A 15,401-nucleotide genomic window follows, 5' to 3' on the forward strand; every position below is an offset into this window, starting at 1 on the left:
GCGCTCCCGGGGCCCGGCCCGGCGAGGCCTAGAGCGGGGCGCGCCGCCCGGCCCGGAAGCGGCGGCGGCGGCCGGGCCGCGGCCTAGCGCGGGGCTGCTTACCCTGCATGCTGCTGGCGGCGGCGTGCGCCTGCGGGCCGCCCGGGCCCGGCCCGCTCCCGCCGCCGGCGCCGGAGCCGCTGCTGGGGCTGGGAGTCGCCATTGTGTGCGCGGAGAGGGAGCAGCGCGGCGGCTGCAATGCAGCAGGGACCCTCCCAGGCAGGACACCTAGAGCCCCGCCGCCGTATAGCAGCCGCCGCCGCCGCAGCCGCCCCGTCCGCCCCCGGGCTGGGGCCGCCGCTTAACCCCTCCCAGGCGGGGCGCCCGCAGCCCCGGCGCCCTGCGGCAGCCGCTGCGGCGGGGCGGGAGCGGGCGCTGCCTCCCGCGGGGAGGGGGGAAGCCCCCGCCGCCCCCCGGGGCCGCGCTCGGGCGGGCTCCGCGCCGGACCCCTGCCCACCCCGCTGCGCGCCCTGCCCCGGGAGCTGCGCGTCCCCGGCGTCTCCGTCCCTAGCAGTCCCGCTCTGATCCCGCTTCCTCGGGCAGGAGGGGCATCGCCCGCTCCCTTCGCCCTCCCCCTCCCCCCGGGGCCACGGCTTCCCCCCGGGAGCCCTGCACCGTGCTGGGGCCCCGCCGCGATGGTGCGTCCCACGCGTTTTGCCCCGGCAGCCCCCTCGACTGGGGGTGCCCGACCGTCTGCTCTCCTCTGTCTCCCGTCCTCGCGTTCGGGGGGCCCCCTGAGGGCCAGCAGCAGGTCCGAGCAGTTTTGTCGGATTTCTCGTCTTCACCCATGACTTTTCCTCCCACGCAAGCAGCTACTTGCAGACTTCTCATGTCTCCCTGAGACCTCTTCCCTGGCCACCACAGGGCATAACTACCTCCTGTCTTTTCCATGATACCCAGGGCATCATTGCCTTTCTGCCACCATCGGTCTCCTCCACATTTTCTTCCCTCCCTTAGCCACTGTTGTTCACTCCAGCACATTGTTTCTGATCCTACCTCTAACTCCAGCGAACTTACAGCCTTAGTTGTAGGGACAGCACATGCCAGGAATTAGAGCAGTTAAATGGGTCCCCCAGAGACATGGGCTCTCTCTCCAGCCTGCTGCATGACTTGGGCAAGTCCCTTCACCTACAAGAGTCCTTGTTTCCTCATATTTGTAACAGAAATATTGACCTCCTTTATAAATTGAGATCCGCTGAGGAAAGAGCTGGACACCCAAGTGCTAGACGGCAGCATGCGGACTCTTTCCCTGCTCCTCCGTTGCCCAGGCTTCTCCGTGCTGCTCATGAAGGTGGTGATAGAGCAAATACCTCAAGTCCTGAACATGCACTGGATGTGCCTCCAGAAGCTGCCAACCATTGCCCTTTGTGCAAGTGCAAATGCAATGGGGGAACGAGGTTGGGGCAGAAGTTGCCTCCCTTTCTGGCCTTCATTTTTTTTTTCTTCTTTCTCCCCCAGTTCAGGTCATATTTATTTATCTCACCTCATGTTAAGGCCAAGATTTTTCTTTCCTCTTGTGCTTTGAGCTTGGGAAAGCATCTTCTCCCATCCTAGAGTCTTCTGGTTTCCCTGCTCAGCTGCATGTGGGGGTCAGGGAGATGGGCTGAGACCCAAGAAGTAGTCCCTGGGGCACAGAAGGAGCCCAGCCTAATTGCCCGAACCCTGCTTTCCAGTGAATATCTCACGCTCTGCAGAGCTCACCTTTGTCAGGAGGTGGGAGAAGGGGGCAGAGCTGGTCCTCACCATCTCCCTCTTTCTGCTCTCTCCTCCCAACTCCTGCTAGTCCAGCAAAGTCACCTTCCTCCCTGTCAGGGAGGCAGCTTTCCTTTGCCTTGGGGAACACCATCACCTCCTCACGCACTCGGGCCAAAATCCCAGTAACCTATTTGCTGGGTTTGAACTTAGGCTGCTAACCTACATTGTCCCACCCTGGCCTCTGCTTTCTCCGGGGACATTGCTGACTCCTTCAAAGCTGCATAATCTGTCCCCTCCACTGTTTTGGTTGGAGAGGAGCGGGAAGCACTCGCACCCAGAGCTTCCCACAAGAACAGCCCTTCCTGAATGTAGTTTGTGTGGGCACTGTGGGTGGTAACCATCAGTGCCAGCACCTGGCAGAGCCTGTAACAAAGACCACAGACCCCACACGCACACGTGTCCAGGTGAAGGTGTGCCCTTGTCCTCTCCTCCCATATGGGGCACCTCACCGCCTACCACAAAGCGGGATCCCAGCCCTGTAACTTCACCTACCTAATGCCAGGGAGCACCGAGGACGGCTGCTTGCAGAGTCACAGGAGTGGAGCATAACATGGTGGACAGGCAGTGGCCTCAACAGCAAGAGCCCAGACCTGAGCAAGGTGAGCAGGGCAGGTCCCATGGCAGTAACCACGTTCAGCCTGGACTCCAGACAAGTCTACTGCAACAAGGCAGGACTGAGGTTAAGCCAAGTGCCCAGGTCAGGGTCTGGCTCATGGCCCCAGGACATGGCCAGGCACAGCAGTAACACAGTTGTAACAAAGCTTAGGTGGGAACCAAAGTAAAAGCTTTGGCTAAAAACAGCTCCAGAGTGAAGAGCGGTTTCTCCACTCCTCCGGGCTTCTTCCAGCTTTTTTTCCAAAGTGCTCCAAAGCCACCTGACGGTTATTAAACTGCTTGCTCTTACCAGCAAACTGGCCTTAAATGTTTAAGTTAAACAGTTAAACTCCTGGGGAGGGGGCTGCAGTCCAGGTCCTGACACAAAAGACATTCCCCTCCCTAGTTCCACAACTTTCCTTTCTCTTCCCCCTCTTGCTTAAGCCTTCTCTTCTGCCTTAACCAAGAGTGCAGGTCCAAAGTTGGCATCTTGTGGGCTGTGATACAGAAACCCAGTGCCTGCTGGCAAACACTGGCAGAAGCTGACAGCTGGCTGCCACCTCTACTTTGTGCCACCTGCCTGTGGTTTGCTTACAATTAGGTAAAATCATACTGTTTATCCTTCCCCCCTCTGCAAATCTGGGAGGATCAACAATACCTTTCCTGACGGATGTTTGTGAAACCTGTTCTTAAAGACCTCCAGTGCTAGGGATTGCGCCATCCCCCAGCAATCTGTTCTGGCACACTTCCATCCTGACATTACCTGAAAGCCTAACTTAAGCTTTTTTGTCTGAGCTGAAATCCTGTGTATCCTGTCCTGTTTGCCGTGGCCTTCTTTGAAATGACCTCTTAGGCACTCGATGACTGTAATGTTTCCTTTCCCCTCCTCGCTCCAGCTTTCTCTTCTACAGACTACATCAACTCGATTCTTCCAGCCTTTCTTCATGTTTTCTGTGCCTCCCAGCGTCCTCACTGACCTCCTTTGACTTTTTTTCTGTTGATCTGCATTTTTTGAAGTACAGTGTCCCTAGCTAGCCATATTACTCCAGCTTGTCTTAGAGGCTACACTCCTGGCTCATACGCTCCAGGGTGGTGTTTGCCTTTTCCCTTGCTGGTGTTCAGTTTGCTCTCCATTACACCTTGGACTCTTTTTTGAAAAAACCGCATCCACCCAGTTCCCTCACTTGTATTTATGTTGCTCACTGTTCATAAAGGTAATGCTCAAAGTTGTACCTGTTGAATTTTGCCCTATAGATTTCAGCCCATGTCTCCCATTTGTCAGCCTAGTGCTGAATTCTGTTGTCTTTGCTGTCCTTCACAGCCTGGAGTAATTTGCAGGTTTAATAAGGCACACATGGGTGTTAATCATCCAGGCTGTTAACTGAAGTAATTAAAAGGATCTGCCGTCAGAATGGACCCCTGCAAAAATCCCTTCAATATGTTCTTCCATTTTGACAACCACTGATAATTAGCACTTGAGGTACAATTATCTCACCAGTTTTGCACTCACCGTGTGGTCATATCTTCTTAAGAGAGGGTCAGGACAGCCAGTGTTAAAAACCTTCCTAAAGTCAACATATATGACTTCTGCTACTTTTCACTTTATGCCTAAAATATTGTGCCATACCAGGACATCAGACTGGTTTGTCAGCATTTGTTCCTGATGAGTTCACAGTGGCTGTTGTCCACCCTCTTGTTGTACTCTAGGTGCATACAAGTGCCTTGTTTAATGAGTTGTTCCAGAACTTTTCTGGGAATTGAGAACTTTGAATTAGGATTAAAGAAAGCAGCTGACAAAGCATAAACAAGATCAATTTGAGTGAGCTCTATAAAACTAATGAGGTAGGAAGAAGGTGGTTAATACAGGATTATAATAAGGACAAGAAGGAGGTCAATCTATTGAACACTTTAGACACGTATCCCCTGAAGGCAGTAAATCAGTGAACATGGGACTTCTCCCGCTCTCAGTGAGGTGGGCTCCATCCTTCCCTGCTCATGGCACCTGGCCCACCAGTTAAGGCAACCAAAGCCAAAGCCCTGTTGGCAATATCAACTGTGTAACCGTGGATTTATCTCCGGATGTCCCTGTTTGAATTGCAGTCAGGGTCCTGGGGCCAGGAACACACCAAAGGCCCTGAGCCCTGTCCACCCGGAGCCTCTTAACCAGTTTTGATCCGATCAAAACCAATCTATGGTCATTCATGGCAGCGTCGTCGGTGTCCACAAGGATGAGCGCTATTATGGAGTGGGTCACTGGGATGGGTGACTTTGGCAATGTTTCAGTAACATCTCTGGTACAGGCTCTTGGGAAACAGCCTGGCTCTCCTGATATTACAGCTTGGCTGCTGGGTCCATCCCTGTAGCACTCCCATTTGAAAGCCTCTGTCCTTTACAGGCGGAGTTGCCAAACTGATGATAAGCTCGGACTTCTATGGGCTAAGTAGCAGACTCCAGAGAGGCATAAGGAGGGAAAATGTTTTTACTAATATTGAGGAACTGATTTTCAAGTAGCTCAAATTATACTCAAGGTTACTAAATGTTCTTGGCCTCCCTCTTATGGGAGAAAGCAGTATTGCTGGAGACTCTCTTCAGACAGAGAAAGTCTCCTCTGTCCACGGAGCGGGGGTGGTTATAGGAAGTGCTCGTGATAGTTGGTAAAGCTTTAAAGTGAACAGCCTCGAACTTTTCTTTGCGGTGAGCACACCAAACACTAAAAATCCTTTATATTTCTAAAACACACTACAGCCCGATTGCTTTTGAATTAGAGCAGCAAAGAACGAGACAGATTCAGATGCCACGGTTGGTAAACCAATCTCCTCCTTCCCACCCTATCCTCACAAGAGGCAGACAGGCCTTTTGCCCTCTCTTGCTCTTGTGTCACGGACCTTTGCTCGCTTACAGGGTTCCCAAACCCTCCACGCCATCCCTCCCAAGTGCCCAGGAGAAGCTGCTTTCTGCCAGCCCAGCAGCCCTTTCCTCTCGGCAGAAGTCCTGTCCCACCCCACGCAGGGCCCTGCATGTGCCTGTCCGGCTGTTTCTCTGCCTCTCTCCCAGTCCCCACCAGTTTCTCCCAGCTGCTCTCCAGAAGCCGCAGTCTCCCCTCCGGACCTGCAGCCCAGCCCAGCACATGATGTGGCAAACAGCAGCCCAGCCGCGGCACAGAAACCAGGTGGGCTGCGTAGGTTTGCGCAATAGCTTGTGACCGGACAAATGAAAGAGTCACAGAGTTCATCACAGCTGCATTTTCTGTTTGCAAGATCAGCTAATACAGTTGGAAAAAATGGACAGTAATTAATAATTTTGTTTCCCACATGAAGAACAGCTGGTGTGCCTGAAAAGCTTATCTGCTTTTATTTTCCTATCAATCATATAAATTACTCTAATGATAGACACACTGTCTCTTACACTCTTCTCTCTTATTCTTATTAACACCACTGTTTCTTTTTAATCCTTGACATTTCCATTTTCTAGCCCGAGATACCTCCCCTCCTTTAGAAAACACATTCAAAAGCCTATCCTGGACCTGGAAACAAAGCATGAAAGCGATTCATTACTGGAGCACATTACTAGGTTCATTACTGGAGCACTGCTCCTTCCGAGGTGAGGGGAAGGGACTGAAGATCTGGGGACAGAGGTTACACCACAAAGACAAGTGTTGCTGAGCACTCTCCAGTGAGGTCCTGCCTCCTTAAAAAACCCGAACCAGGAGTATGGTGCAGTTCACGGTGCCTCAGTGAGGGAGTGCAGCTCCATGGGGACCTACTGAGAAATTGCAGGGACGTTTGGACTGTTGCTCTTGCTAATCCATGCATCAAGCTGGGTTTGGTAAGAGGAGAACAAAATGTGTAGTTCCCCAGCTTTCCTTTAAGCATTTGTAGTCCCTTCCTGGAGTGCTTGTGAATAGGAAAGTTGTACTCTTACGGGCACCTGTAGAGAGTGGTTTAATTTTCCTGGGCTTCAGGATGGGAATGTGAATCAATTTAAACATCGGGAACGATTTAGTTAGAGTGAACATGGCCTGCTGTTCTGCCTGCAGCTGCCAGCAGTTGTTTAATGTACAGAATAACACAATCATTATGAACCATAAAGCCTACTCAGTGGAGCTGTAACAATGGCAGCCATTTACAAAGACGGCTCTTACTTCTCTGTGACTTGCTCTGCAGTAATTTCGTCTCTCATACAACCTGCTCGAGGAAAGACTCAGTTAAAAATAACAGGAGAAGATAAGCATTAATCCGCTCCACAAATGTGGACACATTCACATGTCCTCCGCATAATGGTTCAGCAAGACCTCGTTGTGTTGGGGGCTGAGGGGGCTGTATTACACTGTTACTGAAATCAGTAGGAGAAATGATCTGACAGAGACTCAGGTTTGGTAGATGGATGTGGTAGATATAACATTTCTAAAGGGACCACTTTCAATTCATCACTAATTATCACTCTTGATCATAAATGATCAGCAAATGATGAGGCAGTACTATTCTTCTGAGCAATATTCTTTTTGTTCTCCAGACAACACAAAAAGACTGAATCTCCTCTTAAATACAAAACTAATCCTAGACCATCAAGTCATTACAAAAATTTCCATTTAAATCCCAGTCTCTTGGCAAGGAAAAGAAAGAAGTCTCCTCTTATCCCTGACTCACTATTCCTCCCCTACAGCCGTGGTTCTTCAACATCACCAAATTCCCTAGCCCTGGCATAGCTGTGACACCCAGTGCCACATCTGTTCATGGCCCTTGGGAGACAGAAGATGCTTGTGACAAGCTCACTGGGGATCCTTGGAGTTGGTGCTCACTCTTGCTGTGTAACAGGAGGCCTTTCTGGAGATCGTTCCTTCTCTTCTGCCATGCCAGCTCTCAGTCAGCTTAGTTATTTCTACGGTAGAGAAAAAAAACCCTTTCACATACCTACCACCAAAGTTAACTATAACAAACACGAATCTCTCTCACACGTAGGTTGGATGTAAAGGTGGGCTTACAATGTCCTTTGCAACTAAACAGGATGTTTCTTGACTATGAGGACAGGCTGGACAGAAACTCAGTGGAAACCTCACTGTTCATAGTTAGTTTTGACACAGACTGCAGGATTTGCAGCAGTTCCTTATTTTGGCTTGCCTGTGCTGAAAAATGAATATCTAGTCTTGCATAGTCCTGCCTGACCTCAGAGGTATCCCTCAAAACAGCAGTCATAGTTGGTCCCTGCCCGGCAGTGTCACCACTAGCGGTTTGACCTGCAGCTGTGCTGCCAGCCACGGCCGTTCCCAACCCCTCCCCGGGAACTCTCCCAGCTCAGCCGTGCCCCAGCACCCGTCAGCCCACTGTGGTGACTGACGGTGCAGCTCCACAGCCGTCTCAACCTCAGCCAGTCTGCGCCAGGGCTCTGCACTCCAGCCCTCCCCTGCTACCCTGACAGCACCTTCCTGCCTTCCCCAGCCATCGGCACACATGTACTGAACTGGGTCAAGGAGCTTGTCAGGGAGCAGCGAGGGCCGGCTACTCCCTAAGGGACAGGCGCCGGGAGGGACACCATGGCCAACGGGGCATGGGCAATGCCCGTCCCACTGCCCTGGCGCGGGGCAGGCAGGGCAGACCCCGGGGCTGCAGCCAGATCCAACCGAGAGCCCAGATCACCAGCCAAATGCATGGAGACAAGGCAAGCCTGAGGTCAAGCTGGGAAGTCAACCCATGCATCAAGGACTGGATCAACAGGCTCCATGGGCAAACACAGGCAAGGCTGTGGCTGAGCTGGAGATGGGCGCTCCTACAACAGCTCAGGCAGGGACTGCAGGGCCTCTCTCGGGGGGTTTATACTTTTGCGTAACTGCTTGCCAATTTTACTGTACAAGTTTGTTCATGTGTATTCACTGAGACAAAGATCTAATTCTCTTTCAGGTACATGAGTTATCACAGAAACATGGAAATGTCGCTATGAAGGCATGGCTGGAGGTCTCGAGTCCAACAGCCCAACTGAAGCAAGATTGTCACATCAGATCAGGTGAGGCATGACTTTGTCCAGGTGAGCCTTGGAAATCTCCAAGGATGGAGGTCACACAGCCTGTCTGGGTCACCTATGGCAGGCTGCATGACCCTCCTGATGAGGATGTTTCCCTAATGTCCAGTCGACACCTTCCAAGCCGCCATTTGTGGCCACTGCCCCTTGGTATATCATCTGATGCCAGCAAGGAAAATATGGCTCTGTCATCTCTGCAGCCACCCCACAGGCAGTTACATGTTACTACTGGATTTTGCTTCGTCTTTGCCGACTTCTGCTCAAAGGCCACGTTCTCTGGACTCCTGACCACCCTGGCCACCATCTGCAGGACCCCAGTCCAGGTCTTCCACATCCTTCCTCTGTCCTGGGGACCCTGGACAGGACCGAAAGTTGCAGGTACACCAGCGCCGGGTTGAAGAGTGAATAACAACTCCCTGCAATGTGCTGGTCACGCTTCTCTTCACGGAGCCCAGGACGTACCTGGACTTACTTGCCACAGGAGCTCGGTGGTGGATGACCTGTTTGTGTGCAGACTGGCTCGTGTTCAGTGACACAACCGGTGAAAGACAGGAGAACCCTTGCTTTCCTGTAGTTACCGGAACACGCACACTGTAACTAGCGCCGCACAACTCCGGATTTTGGCTCGGTTTTGAAAACAAGCATTTTTCAATCCTCTCTAAAAAATCAGGAACCGTGAAAAAGCCACGCCGGCCATCCCCGGCGCCCCCGCGGCACCCCTGCCTGCACCCACCCCCGACCCGGGCCCGGCGGGCGGGGCGGGCGCTGCCGCCGCACGGGGGGCGGGCACCGAGCGGTTCCGCCCCGCCCCGCCCCCGCGGCCCCGCCCCGGCGGAGGCGCAGGCGGCGGCGCAGGCGGCGCCGGCCATGGCGGGGCGGCTGTGGCGGCTCTGCAACCTCCTCATGGCCGCCTTCTTCGGGCTGGCGGCCGCCGTGCAGGTGAGGGCGGGGCCGCCCGGGATGGGGGCGGCAGGCGGCCCCGCTCCGCTCCGCTCCGCTCCGCTCGCCTCCCGCGGAGCGCGGCCCCGGCCGGGGCGGCGGCTGCAGGGTCTCAGTGCGCGCCTCCTCGCTGCAGGTGAACGACCCCGACGCCGGGCTGTGGACAGTGAGTACGGGCTGCCCTTCCCGCCGGGCAGCTGGGGCGGGGCGGGCGCCGGGGGCAGGCGCCGGGGCGGGCGCCGGGGGCGGCCCTCCTCCTGCGGCTCCGCCTGCCGGCGCCTTCCCCGAGGGGTCCCGGTGGCCCCAGCCCCGCCCCGCCGCGCCCATCCGCCCGGCGCCTGGTCCGAACCGGGGCCGCCGGAGGAAACCCGCTCCCTGCTTTTAGCTGAAGAGCAAGCAGGCGCCCGCAAAACGATCTCCCTACTGCAGCGACGGCTGAAGTCCGACCGCGCTTCCAGGATCTTCCTCATTTCACCCCAGATTTGCACCTGCCCCCTGCAAAGCATTGGTTCCCTGTGCAGAACACACCAAACGGCTCTCGTTCCTCCTGCCCCGCGCCCGAGACCCCCTGACCGGGCCACCTGATGTCTCCATCACCGCCTCTGCTTGCCTTGAATCACCAGCTTGACCGCCTTCTGTCGCCACTTGACTCGGCAGGGCTTCCTCGGTCTCGAGGGGAAATCGAGAGAAAACCCACTTCTCTGTCCGCTCTGCCAGCCCTTTCTCGGGCACATCAACAGCCCGCTGGCCCTGGCTGGCTGTGCACAGGGCTTGGAGCTGAGGGGCAAGGGGGAATGTCTCTGTATGGGACAGGGGCTGCTGGGTGGGCAGGGGCTGTCCCCTGCATGTCCCTTGTGCAGGGGGACATCCCGTGTGCGGGTGAGCCCAGCTGACAGCAGCAGGGCTGGGCTGCGGCAGCAAAGGGTGCTCCTGCTCCCCAGGGAGCCGTCCAGCGCAGGTGGAGGGTTTGGGGGGTCTGGGGGGGGATGTGTGTCCCGTAGGGGCTTTCCCTGGGGGATCAAGATGCAGTGCAAGGGGCCCTGCAGCAGGCTGGCTGCACAGCAAGGACTCGGTAACCCAGAAGCTGAGGAACAAGGGCTGGCACTCAGCTGACGGTCCAGGATTTTGGGTGGTGATGGTGAAGACGCACACGAGCAGTGCCTGGGCATGCCAGAGGGAGAGGGACTGGCAGCTGTTCTGCCCATCTGACAAACTGCTGTGAAGGGGAGAAGCCTTGATGTGGATGGGCGCTTCTGCTTCCTTATCTTCCTATGTTTTGCTACAGAGTAGATTTCTGTTTCATTAACAGGTTGTCTACTTAGTGCCAGCTGCCCTGACGCTGCTTGTCAGCATTAACCCTTCAATAACAGGTACGATATTGGTGTGCAAAACAGAGTCTCTGCTCAAATTTTGCCCCCAAAAGGTTTTTTTTTTTAATTGAATCGCAGATTAAGATCAGGCCACGTGGAAACATGTCCTACTGTCTTTTGAGGGCAAAAAGCTGTGGGACCTGCTTCTACAAAAGCTGGTCATTGTTTTAGTGCTCATGGTTGGACGTGCAGCAGGTGAACGGAGGAGCCCTGCACCCAGGCCTGCTGCTGGCATGGTCTTACCTTTGCACCCTGATTCCAGCACTCAAAGCCTGAGTGGAGCACAAGCCTGGGAGCATGCTCTGAACCTGGCTCTGGTGTTGACGCTAGCACAGTAATTCACTTTGTTTCCTTGTTGTAAATCTGCCTTTTTGCTTATCTGCCTCACAGAAGAGCAGTCGAGCTCTGCACAGTCCTTTGAAAGAGCTGAAGGTCTTGTTCAGTATCAAGTGTTGCAGCTACCCCACAAAGCGCACGGGCAGCGATGGGGACGTTTAGAGGCTTCAGTGCAGTGGCTGAGTTTCCAAGGGCGTATGCTAAGGGGGCTAATGCCACATCACATGTTGAGAGAATCAGTCAGATAAGATTTGGCCTAGGACTCCAGAAAATAGTTCATTTTTTGTATTTTCATCCAGTAGAAATAATTTTCAAGTAATGACATTTTGTATACGAAAAGTGACTGTATCTTTTCTGGATGAATAGTTACTCTGAATAAACTAAAACCACCCTCATGCCAAAAAAGAAAATCTTCAAGAGTGCATGCTGTTGTCACAAATGACACCGTTGCAGTCTCTCAGCATTCTGGCTACCTGAAGCATATAAAGTGGCAGCATTCATAAAGCCAAAACCCACAAGGGTTGGTTGCCTGCGGTTTTGAACATTTCAGGGGAGGTTTATTTGTGTGATAGGTGTAGCTTCAGATAATGGCATTTGGCTGGTCAAGAGAATCAGCATGTTAAACTCACAAGTAGGTTTTTGTTACTTGTGCCAAGATCTGTGGAAAATAAAGATTAAAATAGCACGACTATTGTATAACTGGACATTTATGTAAATTCACCGAGGAATATTTGCCATTCAAGTCTGTGGAAGATCCAGATTCTGCCTCTGCTGAGCTGCAGTAAGTTCAGCCAAATGGGGAATCGATTACAACATTGGGTCACTCTGAGCTCTTGAATTTTGGCAGCTCATCATCTTTACTGCTTGCTTGGAGGGGTCAGTGCCCAGAAAAGACTGCTTTTAACTTTACAGTTTTTGCTGTTGACATTGCCGAGATCAGCGAGAACTGCCCGTGTCGTTTGCTCACCTCTCCCCCACGAGCGCCTGGGAATGGACATGGAAAACCACAAGAATCTGTGGGCCCATTCAGATATTTCACATCATCTGTATTTCTGTGTTTAAAAACATCAGTCCCCAGGCAGAGATGTCATCATCACAGGCAAAACCTCAGGCAGAGGCTTATCAGGGAGTGCAAGGGAAGACGCTCCCTGCAGTGCGGCAGTCGCTCGGTACCCCTGACGGCTGGCTGGGAGCTGGGGCTCGCTCCCCTGGACTCCGGTGGTCGTCTGGGGTCATGCTGAGCATCTGGTTATGGCTGTGAGCTCCAGAAAGGCCGTTCCTCCTGCTTAAGAGAACTTTCATTTGTAATCCGCCTTGTGATTTTTTTCCGTGCATGTTGAATGCTGGAGCCTGTTTTCATGGAATCACAGAATGGTTTCATTTGCTGGAGAGAACAGGAAACTGTTTTTATTGAGGTGCTGCTGCCCAGAAGTTGCATTCCTAGGAAAGCAAGCCCCAAGCTCACTAGTGTTTATTTTCAGTGGCACTTTTTAGCAGATTTCCGTGGTCATAAAGATGCTGGTATTAATTCCATCTTCCTGCCTAAGATGTATGTGTGTGTTTGCTGGAGGCATCTTTTTTAGTGACTCAGTTGATTTTTGATTTATAGGGTTTACTTCATGCTACATCGCAGTTGCTGGCAGTCTATTTTTTTCCTCAGATAATGGTGTTTGGAGGAGCCTCTGTGACCTTCACTCTGCTGGTTGTATTGTTGGGACCATTGCCTTGGCTTGCTCTTTGTTTGCTTATGCTCAAGGAAACATTTTGCATGAAGAGGAAGGCAGGTAAGCAGTGACTTTTATTTTCCCCTGCACGAATTCAGCACGCCAGGCCATCTCCTTCTGGTGGTCACCTTGCTGAACTTTATTTGCTGGGCTGTTGCAGTGAGTGCTGTTGGTCCAGGGGAATCAAACAGAGGAGGAGGGACCACAGTACTCCAAACCAGTGATTTGTTGGACAAAAGAGCTAAAGGGAGAGTGAACAGTCATGATTGCTTGCCTGTTTGTGGCAGTTAGATTTAACTGGGGGCAGTTCTGGCTTTCAAAGACCAGGGCACTAGCAGAGTGAAACAGCTTTGTGTTCTCTTGCTGGAGCTGTAGGAATGGGAATTAATGTTTTAAAAACTCTTGAGTTGGTACCATATGCATGTTTATCTGGCACGGGCTGCAGAGTCCTCAGGGATTGAGGGGGAGGGAGGATTTCTCACCTGGACATTTGGTTGTTGCCTAAAGTTGGTGCTTGCACAGTATTGAGGTGAGGCACTGGCAGCTACTGTGGCTGTTTACCGTCTGGAATACTGGGATGCTGCTTTGTTCTGTGTTAATGAGGGAAATGTGCTGTGGAATATAAGTTTAGCAGTGGAACAAAAAGTGGAAGCAGGAATTTCTGCAGCTGTATAGCTGGGTCACGTGTGTTTGTAGATTTGTGGTGGGAAGCAAAGTTATTCCATGTAAATACCTTTATAATTATAATCCTAGTAAAATATATTGAACTTCTCCAAAGGAGCAGACACTACTGTTTTGGAGGCAAAATTTGTATTTTTTAAAAGTAAACATCTGCTTGTATTATTTTCTGATCTGGTTTTGTTTTTTTTTTTTGCTTTTTAGAGAGTTGTTTGGTCTGGTGATTATTACAATATGGATGAGTCTTTGTCGCAGTTCAGCAAAGTAAGTTTTGTTTCCTTCTTTTTTTTTAATCCATTCATATGTTCACATTTAGTGACTAGCTTCTTGAAAACGCATAGTTGATTTTGGCTGCTTGTTTTTCTGCTTCATGTCACTGTCTGAACCTTCTCAGATACCTAAGCAGTAGTAGCTGGTGCTCCAGCCTGTAGGATCTTGCACAGATAAAAGTCTGTGGGGAGAAAGTAAAGCTACATAAAACATTTTTTCTGCTCCCTCTGCCATAATGGGCAGGGGACATTCTCCCTTTGCGTAAGGATGGTGTGCCCCTTCTGTGGAACAGGCTAGTGAGTGTTTGCCACAACTGCTAATGAACTGCAAAGCCATTTCTGCCCTTGCTCCCAGTTTACAGAACTTTCCAGTGAGGGTCTCTGTACTGGTGTCTTCTGCATCCACCGGAGCAGGCGGGAGATGCAGGCAGAGCTGGCAGAAGGCTCTGGGCGGCTGCCTGGCTGCAGTGGCTCCACACTTTTCCCCTCCAGACTCTTCAGAGGACTGTGCTACAGCAGTTTTGCTAAATTCCTGTTAGCTGGGAGCATGAAAAATCCCAATCTGCCAAACAGTACCTTTGTGCTGGGAAAACATGTCACACATGCTCTGGGCAAGCAGGGTGCTTTTTTTTTTCACCTGGTTTACGTAGCCTGAGGTGGCAGAAAAACTTTTTCTGCTGGCATGTGGTGCCTCTCCAGTAAAGGACTCTGCTGATGCATCCACAGGAGCTACATTAAAGTGGCCAAAGGTTCTCTGCTGTCTTTCCAACTGCAGCCAGGTGTGACTGTTTCGTAGCAGTCTGATTTTGGTAGCTCTGTTGTATTTGCTTCTTTATAGGAGTCCACTGGGTGGAGTTCGCTTGATTGCTGCAATCGTGGTTGCCCTCTTCCCCTTTGTTTCATGGCTGTACATTTACGTGAACAAAGAGATGCGAGCATCTTGGCCAACGCACTGTAAAACGGTGATTTAATTGGGTGGGGGAAAGTATAAAATAAATATTCTGACCTTACTTGCCTTTGCTTTTGGTTCTTAATGAAAGGTTAGTTTCAGTTTGATAGGACCCAAGAATGTCTGGCTGCTTCCAGCAGTGCGGTTTGAGATTTGTTAAAAAAATTGAGGAACACTGTCAAATCCGAGTGGAGAATTTTTCTACGGAAACTGTTGTTCCGCTGGCTTCTTCATACATTTTCAAAGCACTGTTGATCTAATGTGTGTTCTAATGGTATATTCAAGATATCCTGGCATCCCTGGATCACTCTCCAACCACCTCGTACTTTGGGAAATCTACTGTTCTGTAACATAAGGGAAAAGTAAAGCAAATGCTTTGTTTCAATAAATGACTATTTACAGCCATAAAACTTCCAGGTAGCTGCCTGCATAGTCCATTGAGACTAACTGAAAAATTGAGCAGTCTGTATTTCTGTTCCTACGCTAAAATCATATGTAGAATATATCTGAAGAAATACTTTTGCTATTATCTTTAACTGAAAATTACTGATTTTACAGAGTAATAAATACTATTTTTCTAAAGAAAATTCAGTGAAAGCTTCTGTATCTTTTATTTTCTGCGAGATGCGTACTCAGGACTGCCACCAACAGATGTGGTCACTATCACAACTCTGCTTCTCACAGAATTTCTGTTCCTGGAAAGCAGAACCCACACAGCAGCCCAGCAACAGTAAGC

The 15,401-nt window shown here is 51.5% G+C and overlaps 2 protein-coding genes across 3 annotated transcripts in view; one reads left to right on the forward strand and one right to left on the reverse strand.

Annotated features, from left to right (window-relative positions):
- The window catches only part of MAP2K4 (mitogen-activated protein kinase kinase 4), a 101,982-nt gene extending 101,780 nt beyond the window's left edge, over window positions 1-202 (reverse strand). For both annotated transcript variants that reach the window (XM_050908354.1, XM_050908356.1), the window contains exon 1: window positions 103-202. In XM_050908354.1, coding sequence (XP_050764311.1) covers window positions 103-202 — 100 coding nt within the window. The remainder of the gene's footprint in view (window positions 1-102) is intronic.
- A 9,065-nt stretch (window positions 203-9,267) lies between these two features.
- On the forward strand, window positions 9,268-15,246 carry TMEM220 (transmembrane protein 220). The gene is made up of 6 exons (XM_050908379.1): window positions 9,268-9,339; window positions 9,476-9,505; window positions 10,649-10,709; window positions 12,706-12,829; window positions 13,652-13,711; window positions 14,555-15,246. Exons 1-6 carry the CDS (start codon window positions 9,268-9,270, stop codon window positions 14,685-14,687), a joined length of 480 nt encoding a protein of 159 aa, XP_050764336.1. The 3' UTR covers window positions 14,688-15,246.
- The last annotated feature ends 155 nt before the right edge of the window (window positions 15,247-15,401 follow it).

This window comes from Gymnogyps californianus, chromosome 19, assembly GCF_018139145.2.
Source record: "Gymnogyps californianus isolate 813 chromosome 19, ASM1813914v2, whole genome shotgun sequence".
In the NCBI taxonomy this organism is placed as follows: domain Eukaryota; kingdom Metazoa; phylum Chordata; class Aves; order Accipitriformes; family Cathartidae; genus Gymnogyps; species Gymnogyps californianus.